The 21,596-nt window shown below is 41.7% G+C and overlaps 1 protein-coding gene across 4 annotated transcripts; it reads right to left on the bottom strand.

Moving 5' to 3' along the window:
* Positions 1 to 679: 679 nt before the first annotated feature.
* shda (Src homology 2 domain containing transforming protein D, a) lies at positions 680 to 21,392 on the bottom strand. 4 transcript variants are annotated; one of them, XM_082173134.1, is made up of 8 exons: positions 20,698 to 21,392; positions 19,056 to 19,120; positions 18,519 to 18,979; positions 14,882 to 15,035; positions 9,468 to 9,665; positions 6,423 to 6,603; positions 5,110 to 5,229; positions 680 to 3,074 (listed from the first exon to the last, which is right to left on the bottom strand). In XM_082173134.1, exons 3-8 carry the CDS (start codon positions 18,849 to 18,851, stop codon positions 2,888 to 2,890), a joined length of 1,173 nt encoding a protein of 390 aa, XP_082029260.1. In that variant the 5' UTR covers positions 18,852 to 18,979; positions 19,056 to 19,120; positions 20,698 to 21,392; the 3' UTR covers positions 680 to 2,887. The 4 variants fall into 4 exon arrangements, with proteins under 4 accessions (XP_082029260.1, XP_082029261.1, XP_082029259.1 ...); XM_082173135.1 differs by having other exon boundaries at positions 20,702 to 21,392; XM_082173133.1 differs by having other exon boundaries at positions 18,519 to 18,855; positions 20,702 to 21,386.
* Positions 21,393 to 21,596: the final 204 nt, after the last annotated feature.

Below are 21,596 nucleotides of genomic sequence, written 5' to 3'. Positions count from 1 at the left end.
ACGGGTATATTTGTGGCAATAGCCAACAATACATTGTATGGGTCAAGCTTATTGATTTTTCTTTTATGGCAAAAATCATTAGGATATTAAGTAAAGATCATGTTCCATGAAGATATTTTGTAAATTTCCTACTGTAAATATGTAAAATATTTATTTTTGTGAGTGAATGCTGCACAATCGCGAACATAAATGAACAACTTTAAAGGAGATTTTCTCAATGTTTCGATTTTTTTGCATCCTCAAGATTCCAGATTTTCAAATAGTTGCATCTCGACCAAATATTGTCCTATCCTAACAAACCACACATCAAGAGCAAACTAATAGATGGCGCTTTAAAACAGTCACAGAGCTGGTTCTTATCATCTTCAGATATGAGAAACATTTCAGATGTCAGTCTCTTAACAGCATAAATCAGCCGTGTTGAGCCTGAGTCTCATAACACACACACACATACCCAGAAGCGTTAGAGCTCAGAGTCAACAACAGAGTGTGTGTATAAGCTCGGTCACATGGAGGAGGGCCTGACCTATTTTTTACAGTGTTTGCATGAACGCTTTATAAGGCAGGACCCTATCGCTGCCTTCTGCGTCTCCCTTCAGCCCAGTAATGTCACATCCAGTCTGGATTCAACCGTAACATGGGATAATAATTCAACAACACACTTCTTTTTTTTTTAAGAAAAAAAAAAAAAAACTCCTATTTTATTCCAAAGAAAAGCTGGAAAACAGCAAATAGAAAAACCCCATAAACTCACTAAAATTACAGTCATCATAACAAAACATTATCTACCGTGTGGATCTCTATAGCAAGTCAAAATGCAGTAGTGTGTGTCACGTGCAAGTAAACCAATCCCAAATCACGTACATATGAAAGCTGTTTATCATAACATACACTATAGAGTGGGAGGTTGAGTTTCTTCAGAGGAAAACGCTAGATTTCACCTGCAAAAACATACAGTTGTGGTTTACGATTCTGGGGGACGTGGGCAAACTGACCTTATTTCAGACCTCACGTTAACCTAAATAACCTCAGAATAGACAACAGTCCATGTAAAGGTCACTCATGAAGCTCTAAGTATTGCTAAGAAGTCCTTCGGAAACGACCCGACGGCACTGAGCGAGATCATGATGGGTCGCATTGTGACAGCAGCCTCAAGTGAAGCGAAATGCCACCGTAATAAAGACTGCTTCCTGTCACATACTACAAGACCGGAGCACTGAAGCCAATACAAGTGCAGCATTAGATGGTCTGAGGACATCACTTCCTGTTTTCATCATCCCTCTGCCGCCTGGGATTCTGGGAGCAGAACAAATCTCCGCGCAGATGGCCATCCGGACGAGTGAAAGTCACATTCGGAACATTCCAGTGTCGTATCCTCACTTCCCTTAGCATTAAAACCATGATTCATCGCGTCTAGTTACTGACAAAAGGAAGTCAAGGACCGCTTTCCTGTTCCTGTTCCTAAAGAGAAGCCCTCATTTTCACCTTCAGTCACTCAAAATTTTAATTCGCTCATTATTCACTCACTCTTCATGTCGTTCCAGACCAGCATGATTTCATATCATGGAACAGAAAAGGGAGAAATTTAGTAGAATAGTAGTAAATGTACAATACAACGAAAGTGGAGTGGGACCATCGTAGTTAAGCTCTAAAAAAGATAAAAAGCACCATAAATGTAGTTCATATGACTTTTGAAGCCAAGATTTTAAGTTTAAACTTTTTATTATGGCATAATTTTTATATGGCATATTTTTTTCAAATGTTAATTATGGCTGAACTGCAACCTTAAATCTTATCATGATTTTGTGCCAATTTCAACTTTATCAACGGACCAAAATTGAAGTTATTTGTATCTTTCCCTCTGCCCTAGTTTTATTAATGCAGAAATACAAATGAGAATTGAGAGATGCAACATAGTATGAAAAATTTACATAACTAAAATTGTGGTGATAATAACTATGACATAAAAAGTCAAAATTTACATGAGATAAAAAGTCTAACTTGTCGGAATTGACTTATCTTTTCATTTAGACTTTGTCATCCTTTCAACTTTTTATCTCATAATTATGACCATGTGTATCAATTTCGACTTTTTATCAACAGAGCAAATTTTAAGTTGTTATTTGTATCTTCCCTCTGAATATGAGGAAACAAAAATGAGAATTAAGAGCTGCGACATAATGAAACATTTATGAATAACAACTAAAAATGTTGCTGTTTTCGTCACACAAAGTTACTGTATGGCTGCTTTAAAAGACATGGAATATTGTGCATAAGTCATATGGACTATATTTATGATGATTTTGCCCTTTTTAGTGCTTGACAGCCACAGTCATCATTCAATTTCATTGCATGGAAAAGAGCAGCTTAAAAAGCACTCATAACATCTCCTTTGTCACACAGGTTTGGAACGACACGAGGATGAGTAAATGATGACAGAATCGTCATTTTGGGTGAATTATTTCACTTTTGAAAACAAGGAACTCTACAGAGGATGAGATTTGTAGTGTACATCATTGCTTTTTTTTTTTTAGTATTGTAAATCTCTATAAATACTTTGGTCAGTTTACATTTTATCCTCAAATCTTAAATCTATTATTTGAAGAGTTTTGGAGCAGAAAACAAATATTGCAGTTCCCACAGTGATGCGAAGAAGCATTAAAAGTCCAGCGAGAATATTCTTCATATGCGTGTCGCACATCAATACAGTGTCATTACAGGCCCACTGTGGTGTTTTAGATCACGCTCCGAACACAAATCAAACTCTCAAAGATCCGCTCGAGCCTTCAATGTGTGATTGAAAATGAAGCACTAAAGTAGTCGTCTGAGTTAAGCCCTGAGTGTGTGTGTGTGTGTGTGAGCGTGTGATGAGTGTGTGTGTGTGGCCTCAGAGCGTCTGCACCAGCACCGGGAAGAGCAGAGACAGGTGTTCGGCTCCGCGGATGGGCAGTTTGTTTGTGGTGTAGTAATGAATGACTTCAGGGATGGAGTCGAACGGAGGACTGTTCTCTCCCAGGATGAACTTCCCATCACGAGACTGCGAGAACTTCATGTGCATGAACCCGTGACAGCTCCTGCAGAGAGGCCGAGACAGAGAGACAAAGCCATTGAGTTTGCATGTTACTTTTCCATGGCATGCAATGCAACGATAGAAATGTGTCAGCTGGTAGAGATTGATCTATACTGTTTTACACAATGCTATGCTGAACGTCATGTACAAGTGAAATAGTGTTGTTGTTATTGTTGTTGTGAGTGTGACCTAAAACTACTGAAAATCATTTTTAATTAGATGAAATAAAGCTGAAATAAAATCCAGTGTAAATATTAGAAGTTTGCCTGCCTTGGCAACTAAGTGAAATATAATTATTCAAAATAAAACTTGACTAAAATTTAAAGGTATAGCGGAGGATGTTTTACTTCCTGGTGGGTAACCTATACTATTGGTCCTCCTTATTGTCAATCATTCTGGTGAATCAATCAAACTTTTCAAAAAGTGGAGAGGGCGGGTCTTATCTAAAATTTGGAAAGATCCTCCGCTATACCTTTAAGTTACATAGAAATACAAAAATGAAAATGAAAAAAAATAAGCACATAAAATGACTAAAACTTAAGATAAAAAAATAAAAAATAAACGCCAATTCAAAATATTAATAAATACTATAAAAGTATATAAATAATACTAAAAATAACCCTGAAGTGAAAGCAGTAAAGAAATGTGGAGATATGCATTGCAAAAAAGATAAAACTGTTACAGTTTATGAGCGATGTTGCAACTTGGGGGAAAAAAAGGGGGAAATAATTAAATGAGATGAAGCAAATATCATTTGTTAAGTATTAAATTCACCGGATCATTCATAAAAAGGTCATTACAACATGAATACATTTTTTTGTTTACACTTTATTTTAAGGTGACAGTTGCACTGTACTTCCTCAAACATGTACTGAGTAATATTAGCTAATTAACCACATCTACTTACTATAGAGTTACGGTTAGGTACTTGTAATTATGCATAATTTACTGTTATTACTGTAGTAATGACATGTGGTAACGTGTAACTATGTCACCTTAAAATAAAGTTGGTTTTTTTCAGCAAAAAAACAACATAAAAAAACAATATGGTGATCTGTATCATCTAAAAAACTTGATAAAAGACGCACACCATGATGTAAGATTTTGGTAATTCTGCTCACACCTATACACCCACAGCCATGCTTTTTAGTGGGCACTACATTATTAATAGCATGCTTAACACATTCATTCACACACACAGAAAACACCTCAAACCTGAATAAATTACACATTCAACCAGAATAACTAGATGTAACTTCCCTCCAGCAGGAAAATATCAAGGTAGTTACAGAAGAACAAAGCATGAGGGGAAAAAAACACCCAGATGGCTGCTAGGGGATTGCTATGTGGTTGCTAAGGTGTTCAGGGTGGTTGCTAGGTGGGTGCTTACTGGCCTAAGTCCAAACAAAACCAGCCTCAGATATTCTGGTTTCTAGTTGAGTCTGGGCCTTCCTTCAGTGAACATCTTAGATTACATTGTCAAAATATAAATCGTCATCAAATCTTAATATCAAATGTTCCATTTAGATTGTTTATGTGGATTTTCATAAACCTGTAAATATTAATGGTGGTCATGTGTTTTGTGTACACAGAAACACTAAAGACTCTGGCCTTAATAACCACATAAACATTTGGCAAAGACGCAGACGCAGAAACATGAACCTAGTTTAGCAGGAACAATTTGAGCTATTTATAGAGACAAATGACTCCAACTGTTTCATGAAACAAAAGCGGATATGGGACAAGTACTTCAGTTATTATACCTCTGAAAACAATCACTACAGACAGGACAAAACAGTGGACATTTTAATGGACAATTATACCACACTAAAAGAGAGAAACAGAAAACAGCAGTCATTTTCTACTCTCAAATGACTCACAACACAGACTTTGATTTGCAGCAAAACGGGATATGAAAATCAGAAGAACAGCACTGTGTACTTCAGAAGAACTGAGTAAACTTTAACTGAAGAAATGAGTAAACTTTAACTGAAATGATGTCACTGAATCAGTTTATTGGGTTCTAACAGTGAGTTTACCTGAGAGAGAGCGAATAGTCGTTTCGGATGGTCTGGCTTTTCCTCACCAGATAACTGCACTCCTTACAGAGCGTGAGCAGAGATTCGGCTTCTGAGCGTGTCAATGCACCATGGTACCACCTAACACACACACACACACACACACACACACACACACACACACACACACACACACACACACACACACACACACACACACACACACACACACACACACACACACACACACACACACGGGTCACTACTAGGGTTTTCATGATACAATATATTCAGCAGAAGATACAAAATACCTGGAACATTTCACGATACTCATAACTTCTGTTATTTGAAAATGCAGAGAGATTGAATACAATTTATTTGACCAAATTACAAGGGTAATGAATCGAGATAGACAGACAGACAGACAGACAGACAGATAGATAGAATGACAGACAGAAACAGATAGATAGATATATGGATAGATAGATAGAATGACAGACAGAAAGAATAGATAGAGATAGATAGACAGACAGAAAGAATAGATAGAGAGATAGATAGATATAGACAGACAGAACGATATATGGATAGATAGATAGAATGACAGACAGACAGAAAGAATAGATAGATAGATAGAACGATAGATAGATAGAACGATAGATAGATAGATAGATAGATAGATAGATAGATAGAATGACAGACAGAAAGAATAGATAGATAGATAGAACGATAGATAGATAGATAGAATGACAGACAGAAATAATAGATAGATAGATAGAACGATAGATAGATAGATAGAACGATAGATAGAACGATAGATAGATAGATAGACAGATAGATAGATGGATAGATAGAACGATAGATAGATAGAACGATAGATAGATAGATAGATAGATAGATAGATAGATAGATAGATAGATAGATAGACAGATAGATAGATGGATAGATAGAATGACAGACAGACAGAAAGAATAGATAGATAGAACGATAGATAGATAGATAGATAGAACGATAGATAGATAGATAGAACGATAGATAGATAGATAGATAGATAGATAGATAGATAGATAGATAGATAGATAGATAGACAGATAGATAGATGGATAGATGGAATGACAGACAGACAGAAAGAATAGATAGATAGATAGAACGATAGATAGATAGAACGATAGATAGAACGATAGATAGAACGATAGATAGATAGAACGATAGATAGAACGATAGATAGAACGATAGATAGATAGATAGATAGATAGATAGATAGATAGATAGATAGATAGATAGATAGATAGATAGATAGATAGATAGATCTCAGATCTGCAGATGTGAATACCTACACCTGTTTCTCCAGGGCCAGTGTGGGGTCCACCCTCTCACCCAGGATGCAGTGGGAGTTGCTGGTCTTGCTCAGGCTGGTGGCTCTGCTGGACTCTGGACTGATTCTGGACACTCCTGCTTTCCTCAGGGAATCGTCACAGGGCAGAGTACACTGATCCCAGTCTCCCGCTTCAAACGTCACTACAATACAAACATTACAAACACACTACAGGTAAGCTTTACTGTCAGTACCTTTTTCAGATGATCAAAACCATTAATATTATTGCAATTTAAAATAAGTGTTTTCTATTTTAATATATTATAAAGTGTAATTTATTCCTGTGATGCAAAGCTGAAGTTTCAACATCATTACTGAGTTGATATCATAAATATTAATGCATCATACTGTAAACATCTTGAAATTACATCTTTTTATGACAATAAAGCATAACTCCCCTACTTTTTTGCATGTATAAAATTCACGTTTATTATATTATAATATAGAGTATCAGATATAAGCATAAGTCGTGTCCATAGTACAAACAATGCAAGACGAGTTACAGATGCATTAACGTTAATACTTGCCGTGAGAGTCAAATCACTGAGTATAGAATAAGCATTAATAAGAGTGATAATTCACGCTCCAAGCACGTTAAAGCATCAAGTTCAAGGCATTGACACTTGCTTACAGAGATCTATCACAGGCTCATCTCCCTCCTACTTTCACTCACTCCTACGAGTCTACATCCCTAAGTCTACGATTGGTCAACGAGTGACGTCTCGTGGTTCCATCACAGAGAGCCACAAAATCACTTTCCAGAACATTCTCATTCACAGTTCCATACTGGTGGAACGCTCTCCCCACCCTCATCCGGAAAGCAGAATCCCTGGCAACATTCAAAAGACCGTTAGCACTTAACCTCATAAAAAATAAATAAAAAAAAACATTTCTTTCCTTTCCCTTTAATCCTCCCTTATCAGGCTTATGCTACTGTAAACAATGCCTGAACTTCGTATTTTGAGCACTTCTTACGTTGTTTTTGCCTCTTCATGATGACTCGCTTAATTTAGTCATAAATTGTAAGTCGCTTTGTTTGGACAAAAGCGTCTGCTAAATGACTACATGTAAAGTGAATCTTGCAAACAACACTATTTACTCTTTGTCAGCACAGCTGTTCCTGCTGTGAGTTACCGTAGAGCAGCAGTGGAGGATTCCTGGTCCCTCTCTGCCATTATGAGAAGCTCTTGTCATGTTTGTGTGACAGAGCGTGAACAATCCATGAGCAACTGGCAATCTGATCAGAAGAGGTGAAATGACGATCTGAGTGTGTGTGTGTGTGTGTGTGTGTGTGTGTGTGTGACGCTGATCTTTCTGCACGACTGCTCCTCTCTTCTGGTCTCCATCTATCGTGTGCCCCACATCCCTCTCCCAACAAGAAAATCCAACAGAATAGAAATCTTCCTTCCTCACGTGCAAGATAAAAGACAGACTGTAATCTGTGCTTACCGATTAATCCGTTGATGCGTTAAATCACGGTTCAAAACCAACATGCCAATGGTGACTTGAGAAAATTTACTGGCCAAAAATATTTTTTTTTTTAAACTGGCCACAAAACAGTATTTGCATAATTTCATTAAAAAAAACGTACAGCTACTACTAAAGCCTGGTTCACACGGCAGGATAATTAGGCCGATTTTAGCCCCGATTCACCCCTTCCGACAATCTTAAGGATGCTCCGATAATCGTAAAATAATCTGATCAGATATTCCTGCCGTGTGTGGTGTGTTAAGGCTGCTCTCGTCTGCTCGGAAGGACGTCGGGACCGCTCCGATCTCAAATCGGGGATATCCAACATGTTGGATTTATTTGGCCCGATTTCTTCTCGTGTGTGGTGTCCCCCGAGCACGCAGCCTGTGGACTGTAGCCAATCAGAAAGCGAGGTGACGACGCGGCGAGGAAACACCGGGAAATATAATCAAAACAGCCGGCGGCATGGCGCACCAGAAAGTCCGGTGGACGTCAGAGATCATCGCCTTTTCTTTTGATAACGTTTTTTTCCGGTTAAAAACAAACTACAAACTATTGCCACTGCATCCTCTTCGTCCGCCATGATTGTTTACTCTGAAGTCACGTTTGATCTCGAGGTATTTTGCGCGATTTCCCGTCTGATCTGGGAATGCTCGGGAGTCAAATCGGTTCGTGTGTGATGTGTTGATTTTGCCGTGTGGCTGCGCACCACACACTGTACGACCAAAACTGTTAGACCCGTGGTTTTTTATCCCCGTGTGTGGGGTCTCTCAGGTTTGGAAAATCGGCCGACAATTTTAAAATCGTCCCGTGTGAACCAGGCTTAAAACTAATACTTAGGCCAGAAAGATTTGGGAAATAAACAAGTAATAATAAAAATAGTTAATAGTTAAAATTAATTAATAAATGTATTATTAGTCAATTATGAACAGAGAACTACACAAATCAATAAATATATATTACCACTACTATACTATACTACATTGACTATACTATCAAGTAAACAATCAATGCAACAGTAAATTGAGTATTTATAATTAATAATAATTATTATTATTTATTTATTTTTAAACTACACAAATCAATAAAGAAATATTACTACTGCAATAATAATATCACATACACAATCAATGCAACAATAAATTGATTGCAATAAATTGATTGTATTTATTATTTATAATAATATTTGTATTTAATATTTTATGTGTATTAATTATTTTTAATTTACACAAATCACGCAATAATAAACTGAGTATTTAATAATAATAATAATAACAATGTTATTTTATAGAACAACAGTAAATAAAAATTCTAATATTTATGGACAACTCAATTTATTTGCTTTCAAATGCTAAATAACAGAGGTTTTATTTTGGCAGAAAACTGTGCGAACTGTTACCGACCGACACGGTTTCATATAATTGCATTTGCTACTTGGCGACTGATAATTTTGGACCCTGCTTGCTGAGTAGAAAACCACATTGTCAAAAGTATGAAAATGCACTGTTGTGGAACAGAGCCCAGTGCTACATCTTACCAGCGAAGGCTTTGGAGATGTTCTCCTTCTTCCACTCCCAGGGCTGGTCGTACTCATCGGCGGGCCTCTCGTCGTCCTGGGGCAGATGGCTCTCTCTCTCGTCCTCTGCGGGGGCCTCCCGGGGCCGAAACCTGTCCTCATACGGACTGTCGTAGAGCTGCGGGCTGCTCCTGCCCCCATCTGAGCTGTGCTGGAGCTCTGAACAACATCAAACACAGTCATTAGCACCAGATGACTCGACGATATGGCGTTGTGTATTATGAGAGTGTATGAGGACTGGAATTGTCAAGCTTTGAAGAACATGCAAAAAGGACACATACCACAGACCAGACCACAAATTAAAGGGTTATTTCACCCAAAAATGAAAATTCTGTCAGTAATCACTCACCCTCATGTTGTTCCAACCCCGTAAGGCTTTCGTTCATCTTCAGAACACAAATTAAGATATTTTAGATGAAATCTGAGAGCTGTCTCACTCCTGCATAGGCTTCTCTCTAAGGGATTGGAAGCCTTACGGGGTTGGAACAACATGAGGGTGAGTGATTACTGACAGAATTTTCATTTTTGGGTGAACTGTCCCTTTAAACGTACTGGAATATCAATGGCTGAATAAAAGCTCTTGTGGTAGATTTTTCTTATTTCGCACCTGACCTAAGTCTACCTGGGTCTCGTCTACAATCTACGTCCCCGAACGTCTACAGTCAACGTTAGTTTCCAATAATATTTATACTCTAGCGCGTCTCCTCATCGATGTCGGCTGAGTCCCCTAACTCTCCACTCTAGCGCGTCTACAGTCGACGTCGTCTGAGTCCCCTAATTCTCCACTCTAGCGCGTCTACAGTCGACGTCGGCTGAGTCCCCCTCTCTACTCTAGCGCGTCTACAGTCGACGTCGGCTGAGTCCCCTAACTCTCCACTCTAGCGCGTATACAGTCGACGTCGGCTGAGTCCCCTAACTCTCCACTCTAGGGCGTCTACAGTCGACGTCGTCTGAGTCCCCTAACTCTCCACTCTAGCGCGTCTACAGTCGACGTCGTCTAAGTCCCCTAACTCTCCACTCTAGCGCGTCTACAGTCGACGTCGTCTGAGTCCCCTAACTTTCCACTCTAGCGCGTCTACAGTCGACGTCGGCTGAGTCCCCCTCTCTACTCTAGCGCGTCTACAGTCGACGTCAGCTGAGTCCCCTAACTCTCCACTCTAGCGCGTCTACAGTCGACGTCGTCTGAGTCCCCTAACTCTCCACTCTAGCGCGTCTACAGTCGACGTCGGCTGAGTCCCCCTCTCTACTCTAGCGCGTCTACAGTCGACGTCGTCTGAGTCCCCTAACTCTCCACTCTAGCGCGTCTACAGTCGACGTCGTCTGAGTCCCCTAACTCTCCACTCTAGCGCGTCTACAGTCGACGTCGGCTGAGTCCCCCTCTCTACTCTAGCGCGTCTACAGTCGACGTCGTCTGAGTCCCCTAACTCTCCACTCTAGCGCGTCTACAGTCGACGTCGGCTGAGTCCCCTAACTCTCCACTCTAGCGCGTCTACAGTCGACTTCGGCTGAGTCCCCTAACTCTCCACTCTAGCGCGTCTACAGTCGACGTCGGCTGAGTCCCCTAACTCTATACTCTAGCGCGTCTACAGTCGACGTCGGCTGAGTCCCCCTCTCTACTCTAGCGCGTCTACAGTCGACGTCGTCTGAGTCCCCTAACTCTCCACTCTAGCGCGTCTACAGTCGACGTCGGCTGAGTCCCCTAACTCTCCACTCTAGCGCGTCTACAGTCGACGTCGTCTGAGTCCCCTAACTCTCCACTCTAGCGCATCTACAGTCGACGTCGTCTGAGTCCCCTAACTCTCTACTCTAGCGCGTCTACAGTCGACGTCGGCTGAGTCCCCCTCTCTACTCTAGCGTGTCTACAGTCGACGTCGTCTGAGTCCCCTAACTCTCCACTCTAGCGCGTCTACAGTCGACGTCGGCTGAGTCCCCCTCTCTACTCTAGCGCGTCTACAGTCGACGTCGTCTGAGTCCCCTAACTCTCCACTCTAGCGCGTCTACAGTCGACGTCGTCTGAGTCCCCTAACTCTCCACTCTAGCGCGTCTACAGTCGACGTCGGCTGAGTCCCCCTCTCTACTCTAGCGCGTCTACAGTCGACGTCGTCTGAGTCCCCTAACTCTCCACTCTAGCGCGTCTACAGTCGACGTCGGCTGAGTCCCCTAACTCTCTACTCTAGCGCGTCTACAGTCGACGTCGGCTGAGTCCCCTAACTCTCCACTCTAGCGCGTCTACAGTCGACGTCGGCTGAGTCCCATAACTCTCTACTCTAGCGCGTCTACAGTCGACGTCGGCTGAGTCCCCTAACTCTCCACTCTAGCGCGTCTACAGTCGACGTCGTCTGAGTCCCCTAACTCTCCACTCTAGCGCGTCTACAGTCAACGTCGGCTGAGTCCCCCTCTCTACTCTAGCGCGTCTACAGTCGACGTCGGCTGAGTCCCCTAACTCTCCACTCTAGCGCGTCTACAGTCGACGTCGGCTGAGTCCCCCTCTCTACTCTAGCGCGTCTACAGTCGACGTCGTCTGAGTCCCCTAACTCTCCACTCTAGCGCGTCTACAGTCGACGTCGGCTGAGTCCCCTAACTCTCCACTCTAGCGCGTCTACAGTCGACGTCGTCTGAGTCCCCTAACTCTCCACTCTAGCGCGTCTACAGTCGACGTCGGCTGAGTCCCCCTCTCTACTCTAGCGCGTCTACAGTCGACGTCGTCTGAGTCCCCTAACTCTCCACTCTAGCGCGTCTACAGTCGACGTCGTCTGAGTCCCCTAACTCTCCACTCTAGCGCGTCTACAGTCGACGTCGGCTGAGTCCCCTAACTCTCCACTCTAGCGCGTCTACAGTCGACGTCGGCTGAGTCCCCTAACTCTCCACTCTAGCGCGTCTACAGTCGACGTCGTCTGAGTCCCCTAACTCTCCACTCTAGCGCGTCTACAGTCGACGTCGGCTGAGTCCCCCTCTCTACTCTAGTGCGTCTACAGTCGACGTCGGCTGAGTCCCCTAACTCTCCACTCTAGCGCGTCTACAGTCGACGTCGTCTGAGTCCCCTAACTCTCCACTCTAGCGCGTCTACAGTCGACGTCGTCTGAGTCCCCTAACTCTCCACTCTAGCGCGTCTACAGTCGACGTCGGCTGAGTCCCCCTCTCTACTCTAGTGCGTCTACAGTCGACGTCGTCTGAGTCCCCTAACTCTCCACTCTAGCGCGTCTACAGTCGACGTCGGCTGAGTCCCCTAACTCTCCACTCTAGCGCGTCTACAGTCGACGTCGTCTGAGTCCCCTAACTCTCCACTCTAGCGCGTCTACAGTCGACGTCGGCTGAGTCCCCCTCTCTACTCTAGCGCGTCTACAGTCGACGTCGTCTGAGTCCCCTAACTCTCCACTCTAGCGCGTCTACAGTCGACGTCGTCTGAGTCCCCTAACTCTCCACTCTAGCGCGTCTACAGTCGACGTCGGCTGAGTCCCCTAACTCTCCACTCTAGCGCGTCTACAGTCCACGTCGTCTGAGTCCCCTAACTCTCCACTCTAGCGCGTCTACAGTCGACGTCGGCTGAGTCCCCTAACTCTCCACTCTAGCGCGTCTACAGTCGACGTCGGCTGAGTCCCCTAACTCTCCACTCTAGCGCGTCTACAGTCGACGTCGGCTGAGTCCCCTAACTCTCCACTCTAGCGCGTCTACAGTCGACGTCGTCTGAGTCCCCTAACTCTCCACTCTAGCGCGTCTACAGTCGACGTCGGCTGAGTCCCCCTCTCTACTCTAGCGCGTCTACAGTCGACGTCGTCTGAGTCCCCTAACTCTCCACTCTAGCGCGTCTACAGTCGACGTCGGCTGAGTCCCCTAACTCTCCACTCTAGCGCATCTACAGTCGACGTCGTCTGAGTCCCCTAACTCTCCACTCTAGCGCGTCTACAGTCGACGTCGGCTGAGTCCCCTAACTCTCCACTCTAGCGCGTCTACAGTCGACGTCGTCTGAGTCCCCTAACTCTCCACTCTAGCGCGTCTACAGTCGACGTCGGCTGAGTCCCCTAACTCTCCACTCTAGCGCGTCTACAGTCGACGTCGGCTGAGTCCCCCTCTCTACTCTAGCGCGTCTACAGTCGACGTCGTCTGAGTCCCCTAACTCTCTACTCTAGCGCGTCTACAGTCGACGTCGGCTGAGTCCCCCTCTCTACTCTAGCGCGTCTACAGTCGACGTCGTCTGAGTCCCCTAACTCTCCACTCTAGCGCGTCTACAGTCGACGTCGTCTGAGTCCCCTAACTCTCTACTCTAGCGCGTCTACAGTCGACGTCGGCTGAGTCCCCTAACTCTCCACTCTAGCGCGTCTACAGTCGACGTCGGCTGAGTCCCATAACTCTCTACTCTAGCGCGTCTACAGTCGACGTCAGCTGAGTCCCCTAACTCTCCACTCTAGTGCGTCTACAGTCGACGTCGGCTGAGTCCCCTAACTCTCCACTCTAGCGCGTCTACAGTCGACGTCGGCTGAGTCCCCCTCTCTACTCTAGCGCGTCTACAGTCGACGTCGTCTGAGTCCCCTAACTCTCTACTCTAGCGCGTCTACAGTCGACGTCGGCTGAGTCCCCCTCTCTACTCTAGCGCGTCTACAGTCGACGTCGTCTGAGTCCCCTAACTCTCCACTCTAGCGCGTCTACAGTCGACGTCGTCTGAGTCCCCTAACTCTCTACTCTAGCGCGTCTACAGTCGACGTCGGCTGAGTCCCCTAACTCTCCACTCTAGCGCGTCTACAGTCGACGTCGGCTGAGTCCCATAACTCTCTACTCTAGCGCGTCTACAGTCGACGTCAGCTGAGTCCCCTAACTCTCCACTCTAGTGCGTCTACAGTCGACCTCGTCTGAGTCCCCTAACTTTCTACTCTAGCGCGTCTACAGTCGATGTCGGCTGAGTCCCCTAACTCTAACTTGCTGCGCAGCATTAACTAGACAGACTTCAGACAATGCCTTCGAATATGCTTTAATCACGGCCGGAGGATCTCAGACAAATTTCAGAGAGAATTCCACCCGCAAAAGGAATACAACAGTTTTAATGACATGATACATTCCATAATATCCCTACAATTTGATTGGTTCTTCATAGGCAAACCCTTCTGTTACTAGGTAGAAGCAAACTCTGTTTTCTTGATTACTTCATTGATAATCATAAGTTTTCAAACCTAGACATCCGTCTAGTTTCATTTCCCCTATTTGTTATTTATACACTCACACACTCAAAGTCACGAGGGTTTGGAAACATTTAAGATTCAAAAGCATATGAATGTTGTTATGAAAAATGTTAGTTATGATTAATTTTAAAAATCTATCACACTCTCTTTGGCATTTTTTCACATCTCTTAAATGATGAGAGATCCAGCAAGGAACTACTGTACCGCTTATGAACCGCTGGGCCTCAAACGGCTCCATGTAACTGCTGGAGGCTTCTACAGTGTTCTGCTCCCAGCCGGGTCCCGGCCGTGGGTCTGGCCTGGCGTCAAACGGGTCCGAGTAATCCGTCTCCCCGACCACAGGAGCTGAGGGAACCACCTGGGGAAAAGACCAAGGAACGAGGTTTGAGTGATGTCTGAGTGATCGAGAATCAGAAACGAGGACAACTGCAGTGCTTTACGCAGATCATGTAGATGCTCATGAAGATTTTGTAATCAAGCATTTTCATCCACCAGGGTTATTAGTTAACTAAACCTAAAACCATTTTTGTTACTTAAAGGGATATTTCACCACTGGAAAGATAAATGTGTATTTAAATTGGGTTATTTATGTAGTAGAAATGTGAAATTATTTTAGAAGTTGGTGCCCTCTAGACTGAGAAAAGCCAGAAAATGTAGTTTTGGCTCATGTGGATGAAAGACAACAACTCCCAAAATGCACTTGCTTCGCTGCCCTACGAGGACACTCCCAAGCCACGCCTACCGGTTACAGAGGGCAGTATCGGAAGAAATGATAGAACTAGGCTACTAGTTGACTCGAAACTGAAAAGACGGCGTTTTATCGTGAGATCCCCCTATGGGCGGGTTGAAGACATGCGGAACGAGCTCCTCCTACTGGCTGTAGTCTCTCGCCTCTGGACAAAAAAGCCTCCAATGACGCTAAATGACGATTTTTGCGTAATCATGTTTTTTTTTTCAGACACACAATACAGAAATCTCTCGTCTCAGGGGGACATGAGGGAGGGAAGCACAGTCACTCGAAAATACTACTGGGTTTCTACTGATACAAAGCTTAACGCTAATCTGTGAAGTATCCCTTTAAGTGAAATAAATTTAAGAAAACTTTAGTTGCCAAAGCAACATTTCTCATTTTCATTTACTTTTACTTGATGTACTAAAATAATTAATTTAAATAAAAATAATAAAAACTATAAAAACATTAAAAAACAATAAATAACATTAAAAAAATAATAAAATCCAAAATCTTTCTCCAAAATCAATTCAAAATATTTATATAAAAAAAAAAACTGTAATAACTATACTAAAAGAACACTGTATTTGTATACCTTTCAAGGTATTTTAGAGCAAAAATACACATCAAATATCATCAAAAGGCTAAATAATATCAAGATATTGTGTTTTGACCTGAATTGGCCAGCCCTACTTCACATTATATAACAAAAGTATTCTGAATATGGAGATAAATAGTCTCAAAACTAAGGCATTGGCAAAATATAATTCACAATTACATACATTTATTGTTTTACAAAATAAGATTGGCTAAGGAGGAAACCGCTTAGCAGGATGTTCATGATTCTCTTTTCCATGAAATGAAAGTGGATGGGGACTGGAGCTCTCAGACTCCAAAAGTTGCCATAAAAGCAGTCCATTCGACTTGTTTTCTACACTGCCCAGCAAAAACAAAGTCGCTGTTTTAGTATTTGTAAACAGGCAAATACTTAATAGTCTACGACTGGATCACTATTGCAGTGATTATTATGTTTCTAGCATGTTATATGTTTGGCAACAGTTCTTCTAACCCTAATTGATGAAGTGTGTAGCTTTTCATTTCTTAACTTAAAACACCCATGTAGGAAGACACATCATGGCCATATTCCAGGATGACAATGTTAAGATTCATCAGGATCAAACTGTGAAAGAATGGTTGTGAGGAGCATGAAGAATCATTTTCACACATTAATTAATCCTTTGAGTCCAGAACTTAAACTCAGTGACGTCTCTGGGATGTGCTGGAGGAGACTTTACAGAGTGCTGGACTCTTGCATTGCCAAAACAAGATCTGGACCACAAATGTATGCACCTCTTGATGGAAATACATGTTGTGATGCTATTTCCATCAAGAGGTGCATTCATTTTTGGTCAATATCTTGTAAAGTCTCCTCCAGCACATCTTACCCTCCGCATATCTTCAGGCAAGATGTTTGATGTGCACATGCCTGAATGAAGTTTAAGAGCTATGCTGGAGGGGAAGATTATTCATTGTTACTAAATCTTTTAGGGTGTGTTCACACTGGGTTTGATTAAAACAAACTCTGGTGCGATTTCTCTGTTAGTGTGGTTCATTTGAATAAACACTACCATCTGAACCCTGGTGAGCACGAAAACAAGCGGACCGTGACCGAATGCGACACAGACCAAAGACGAAACTGAAAAAACAGGACATGTTTCATAAGATGACAGAGTGCTTATGCTTGAACCTGTTTTTTTCTCGTCATAACCGTGATGTTGCCCATCACAGTTCAGTTCAGGCATCAGAACTGCGTCTCCTCACTGCTTTTTTGTGTGAAAGAGGGATTCCTGATGCTGTTTTGACTCCTTTACACATTTATAAGCTCTTCACGAGTTCTCAACTTCATCATATTTAGATGTTTGACAAGTTCCATCGCAAAATATCATAAGAGCGTTTAAAAAAAAAAACAGAATCTTTAGGTTCTGTCTTAAAAATTGCAGTGTGAATACTAAACGAATCAGGTTTTCAATTTTTGGTTCGGACTAAATGGACCAAGAGAACCGAACTAGAAGTGTGAACACACCCTTAAAATGATTTGAAGTTAAAAGAAAATGTGAATATTAGATGAAAATTTTAAAGAAACCAATTAAAAAGTTAACAGAAATATATATTTTTAAATTTATAAAAATGACAAAAGCAAATAATAAAACAACTAATAATTAAACAAATGAAAACAAAACCTGAAAAAATAGAACAATAAAAGCCATTTAAAATTAATTAATTTTAATAAACAATGTAATAGTATATAAATAATAGTTAAAATGACCTGAAATACAGCGCACGAGCCAAAATGACTTCTTTTATAGTGCTTTTTGTTCTTTCTAATGATTGACAGTCACCGATCACATTATGCTTCCGTTGTACAGAAAAGAGCATTTTGCTCTATTGTTTCCCTAAAGAAAAACAAGACGAATGAAACAAGAATGGTGGTGTGTGTGATAGTCTATAACCCGCAGGCATTGGGATTAAATGTATTTGGGTTAATGAAATGGATTCCCCATTCCCCCACCCTTCATCTCCGACAAGACAATCGTCACCCGGACGAGCTCTGGAAACACGGCAGAATCGTGCGGTCTGGGTTGGCTTGTTATGACATCCGCAAAACTCGTTCACACACGAGCACCAATCAAATCAACTCTAAAAGAATCACACATCAATGAAATCAATCTCTGCCACGCTCATAATAACCACCTGATCTGTGATATAATGATCTATTCATGATGACAGACGTTGACTGGAGGGTCTTTTCAGGCCATATAAAACCACCAATAAATCACTTTCACATAAACGAACTAACGTTTACTTGACATTATGATGATATTCAAGTTCACATTAGAAGGATGAAGTGCTTAAAAACCACAATTCTCCATTAAAAAAAAACATAGCACACTACTAAACTACATTGTTATACTTTCTGAAGAGGTGTTTGTCTAATCCCAGACATTTCTTATGTCCCAGTGTTTCATATCTTTCAAAACACTCCATTCTTTCTGATAACAGCCCAGTAAGACCCATTTAAGCTCTCTGTATATTAAGAAAACAAGAACTTACAGGGGCCTGCGGTTCCTCAAAGGTCACGATGTTCAGCGGTACTTTGCTACGCCCGAATTCCTGAGATTCCACTTTTATCAGTCTGTGTTTGGGAGACACAATCTTCACCTCCACGCCGTTGGACAGCACTGTGCCAAATGCGGGAAACACTTCCAAAGACCCCGAGCCGTTCACCACGCGGTTCTCTGGGGGTTCGTAGGGGTCCTCAAAGTCCAGCTCTTTCTGAGCCCTGTAGGCCCGTAGGATCTCGCTTTCGGTGTAGTCTGGTTTCGGGGGCTGCGGCGGTCCTTTCCTGCTGCCAAAACTCAGGTGATCTCTAAACCACTTTGCCATGGGTCTACGACCAACGCGAGAAGGAAACAGATCCAAATATATATATATATATAAATGAGCTGTTATGTCTCTAAAAGTCCCTCTATCCTAGTTCTTCCGTGGAACAACATCCATAAATCTTGAAACACCTAACCAATAAGTAACTTATTACTCACAGTGTGTCAATAAACGGCACATAGGATATGATATCGTGCAATAGCTCACCTCAGTTTCCCCAATGCATCGATCCTTTAGAACATCCAACTTCTATTTGGTAGCATTAAATTGATCTGGAAAGCAGAAGCACAGTCATACATGAGACAAAGAGAAAAACAAAAAAGATGTGGATTATTTTAAGCTTCCACTCCTAGACCTGCCCCCAGTGGAAAAGACATATTAAAGGGATAGTTCACGCAAAAATGAACATTATGTCATCATTTACTCATCCTCAAGTTGTTCTTCCAAGAATAAAAGCCTTACGGGTTTGGAACGACAGGAGAGTAAGTAATTAATGACAGGTTTTTGGGGTTTTTTTTGTGAACCCTTTAAGGGTTTTTTCCCTTCATCAGGGAGGATCAAATGAGCTGACTTGCTCTAATAAGGACTTTGGACAAACTTCAGTGAGCTCATTTGATCCTCCCTGGTGAAGGGGGTCTTAAAGGGTTCACAAAAAAATATATATATTCTGTCATTAATTACTTACTCCCCTGTTGCTCCAAAACCCATAAGACTTGTTCAATCTTCAATGAAATCTGAGAGCTTTCCGTGCCTCCATTGACAACTACGCAACTACAACTTTGACGCTTCAAAAAGTTCATAAAGAGAGATTACTTTTATGATTGATGGATGCGCTTTTTTTGGCTTAAAAAAAATGGTACCATTCACTCCTATTATCTTGGCAGAGCAAGGGTATTTTTTAAATATAACTCTTTGGTTGAAATAAAGTCATATACAACTAGGATGGCTTGAGGGTGAGTAAATTATGGGATAATTTTAATTTTGGGGTGAACTAACCCTTTAATGACCTTCTTAAACCCGAAGAACTCCATTCTTCACTGGATGAAAAACGATGCAACAAAAGTAAATGGTGACTGAGCTTGTCAGTCTGCGTAAGAGCTGCTTTTGTGTTTTCCATGCAAGAAAACCATACGGATATACATTAGCGTAAATAAAAGGTTTGGGTGAGCTGTTCCTTTAAAAATACACATCATATCATATACTGTGTGGAACAGACGATAAGCCTGTATAACCTGATCTACAGTAGATCAGGTTATACGCTAATGCATTTGTACTTGGATCATAGATTAAACATAACGGCGATGATTTCTTAGAAATGAAAACATATAATTCAGTATTACTCAGAGAGAAAGTTTCACACTCACACAACTCAAAGAATCCTGTCAAAACAAAAACATGCACCAACTGTAACGTTACACAGTAACACACCCACTTTCGTACTGTTCCCATTTAACTCAACACACAATAGGAAGATATTTACGTATTTTAAACTGAAATTATACAAAAACTGTCAATAATAGATTACAACTAATGTTAGCATGCTGGCTAACATCTCTAAACTTCGCCAAACGACATTATTTTCACTTTCTTTGTCGACAAGTGTGATTATATACACGAATACTAGAGTATATTGAATATAGAGGTGGAATTCTGCATTAATTTGGAACATAAAAGTTTAAAAAAACACACATTTAAGCTGCGTTTTGTTAGCCGGATTGCTTGCTGGCTAACTATGCAGCGCGCGAGCCCGATGGATAGTCACTGAGGAGCGTGTGCAAATTGTTCATGTAAAACGGCAGTTTTAACTCATAAAAACAGTTCCGAAACAAACAAACCCCTCTCAAAACACTCACCTCTCAATGACGGACGGATGGAAGCGAGTATATAAAGAAGCTGTGAGGAAAATCTCAAAAAGTGAAGAGCGTGTGCACGTGCAGATGGATGGATGAGTTGCATCGGATTGCAATGGTTGTTGCAGCTCAGCTGGTGAACATCACATAAGCTCGACTGACTTGTTGTTGAAGCCCACTGGAGAGTTGCATAGTCTTTGTTCTTGCTGAGGCATTTCATTTCACATGGTGCCTCGTGCTGTTTTACATGCATTCTGCAAAATGCTGCACGTCTGTAAAGCAGTTATTATGAAAATACATGTTTAAGGTGAAATAAAGAGATTGAGTGCAATTAAATGCATAAAAACAGGGGCTTCTTCTGGTTAACCACCCACAAAAAGAAACGATCCGATCAATACACGTCGCCAAACCTCATTAACACCTTCTCAGTCAGCAAACAGAGGTCAGATTGTAAGGTTAGAAGGTCACCAGCACTTTGGTGGATCAATATGACAGATGGTAAACAATGGCGTGTTGACACATCAGACTGCATTATCATCACATTAGCAAGTGTTACCTTGCTAATGTGCCATTTGCGATTTAAATGCAGAATGTCAAAAATATTTGATACACAATAATAAGGTAACACACGTTACATGTATTTACTATAGTAATAACTATAAATGTGGAATAATTACATGCAACTAACCCTAAACCAAACCTTAATCCTACCATCACCCCATAGTAAGATACACATATAGTTAACCAATATTACTCAGGTCCCATTTGGTAGCTTAAGTTAATGCATGAACCAACAGTGAGAAATACATTTGTTACAGTAGTTATTCTTTGTGAACATAAGTTAATAAAAATACAAGTATTGACAGATACAACTTTTGATTTCAATAATGTATTAGTA

The sequence above is a fragment of the Leuciscus leuciscus genome, assembly GCF_965113295.1.
Source record: "Leuciscus leuciscus genome assembly, chromosome: 6".
In the NCBI taxonomy this organism is placed as follows: Eukaryota; Metazoa; Chordata; class Actinopteri; order Cypriniformes; family Leuciscidae; genus Leuciscus; species Leuciscus leuciscus.
The sequence above is the reverse complement of the archived record's forward strand: the minus strand, read 5'-3'. Positions and strand labels throughout refer to the sequence as shown.

What these genes read in the sequence shown, in the direction of transcription:
- shda (XM_082173134.1), bottom strand. Translation starts at nt 18,851, where the DNA reads ATGGCAAAGTGGTTTAGAGATCACCTGAGTTTTGGCAGCAGGAAAGGA. An exon ending in CATCTCCAAAGCCTTCGCTG is followed by an intron (nt 6,604 to 9,467) that starts GTAAGATGTAGC and finishes TTTGTATTGTAG; the next exon opens with TGACGTTTGAAGCGGGAGAC. An exon ending in CTGGCCCTGGAGAAACAGGT is followed by an intron (nt 5,230 to 6,422) that starts GTAGGTATTCAC and finishes TGTGTGTGTTAG; the next exon opens with GTGGTACCATGGTGCATTGA.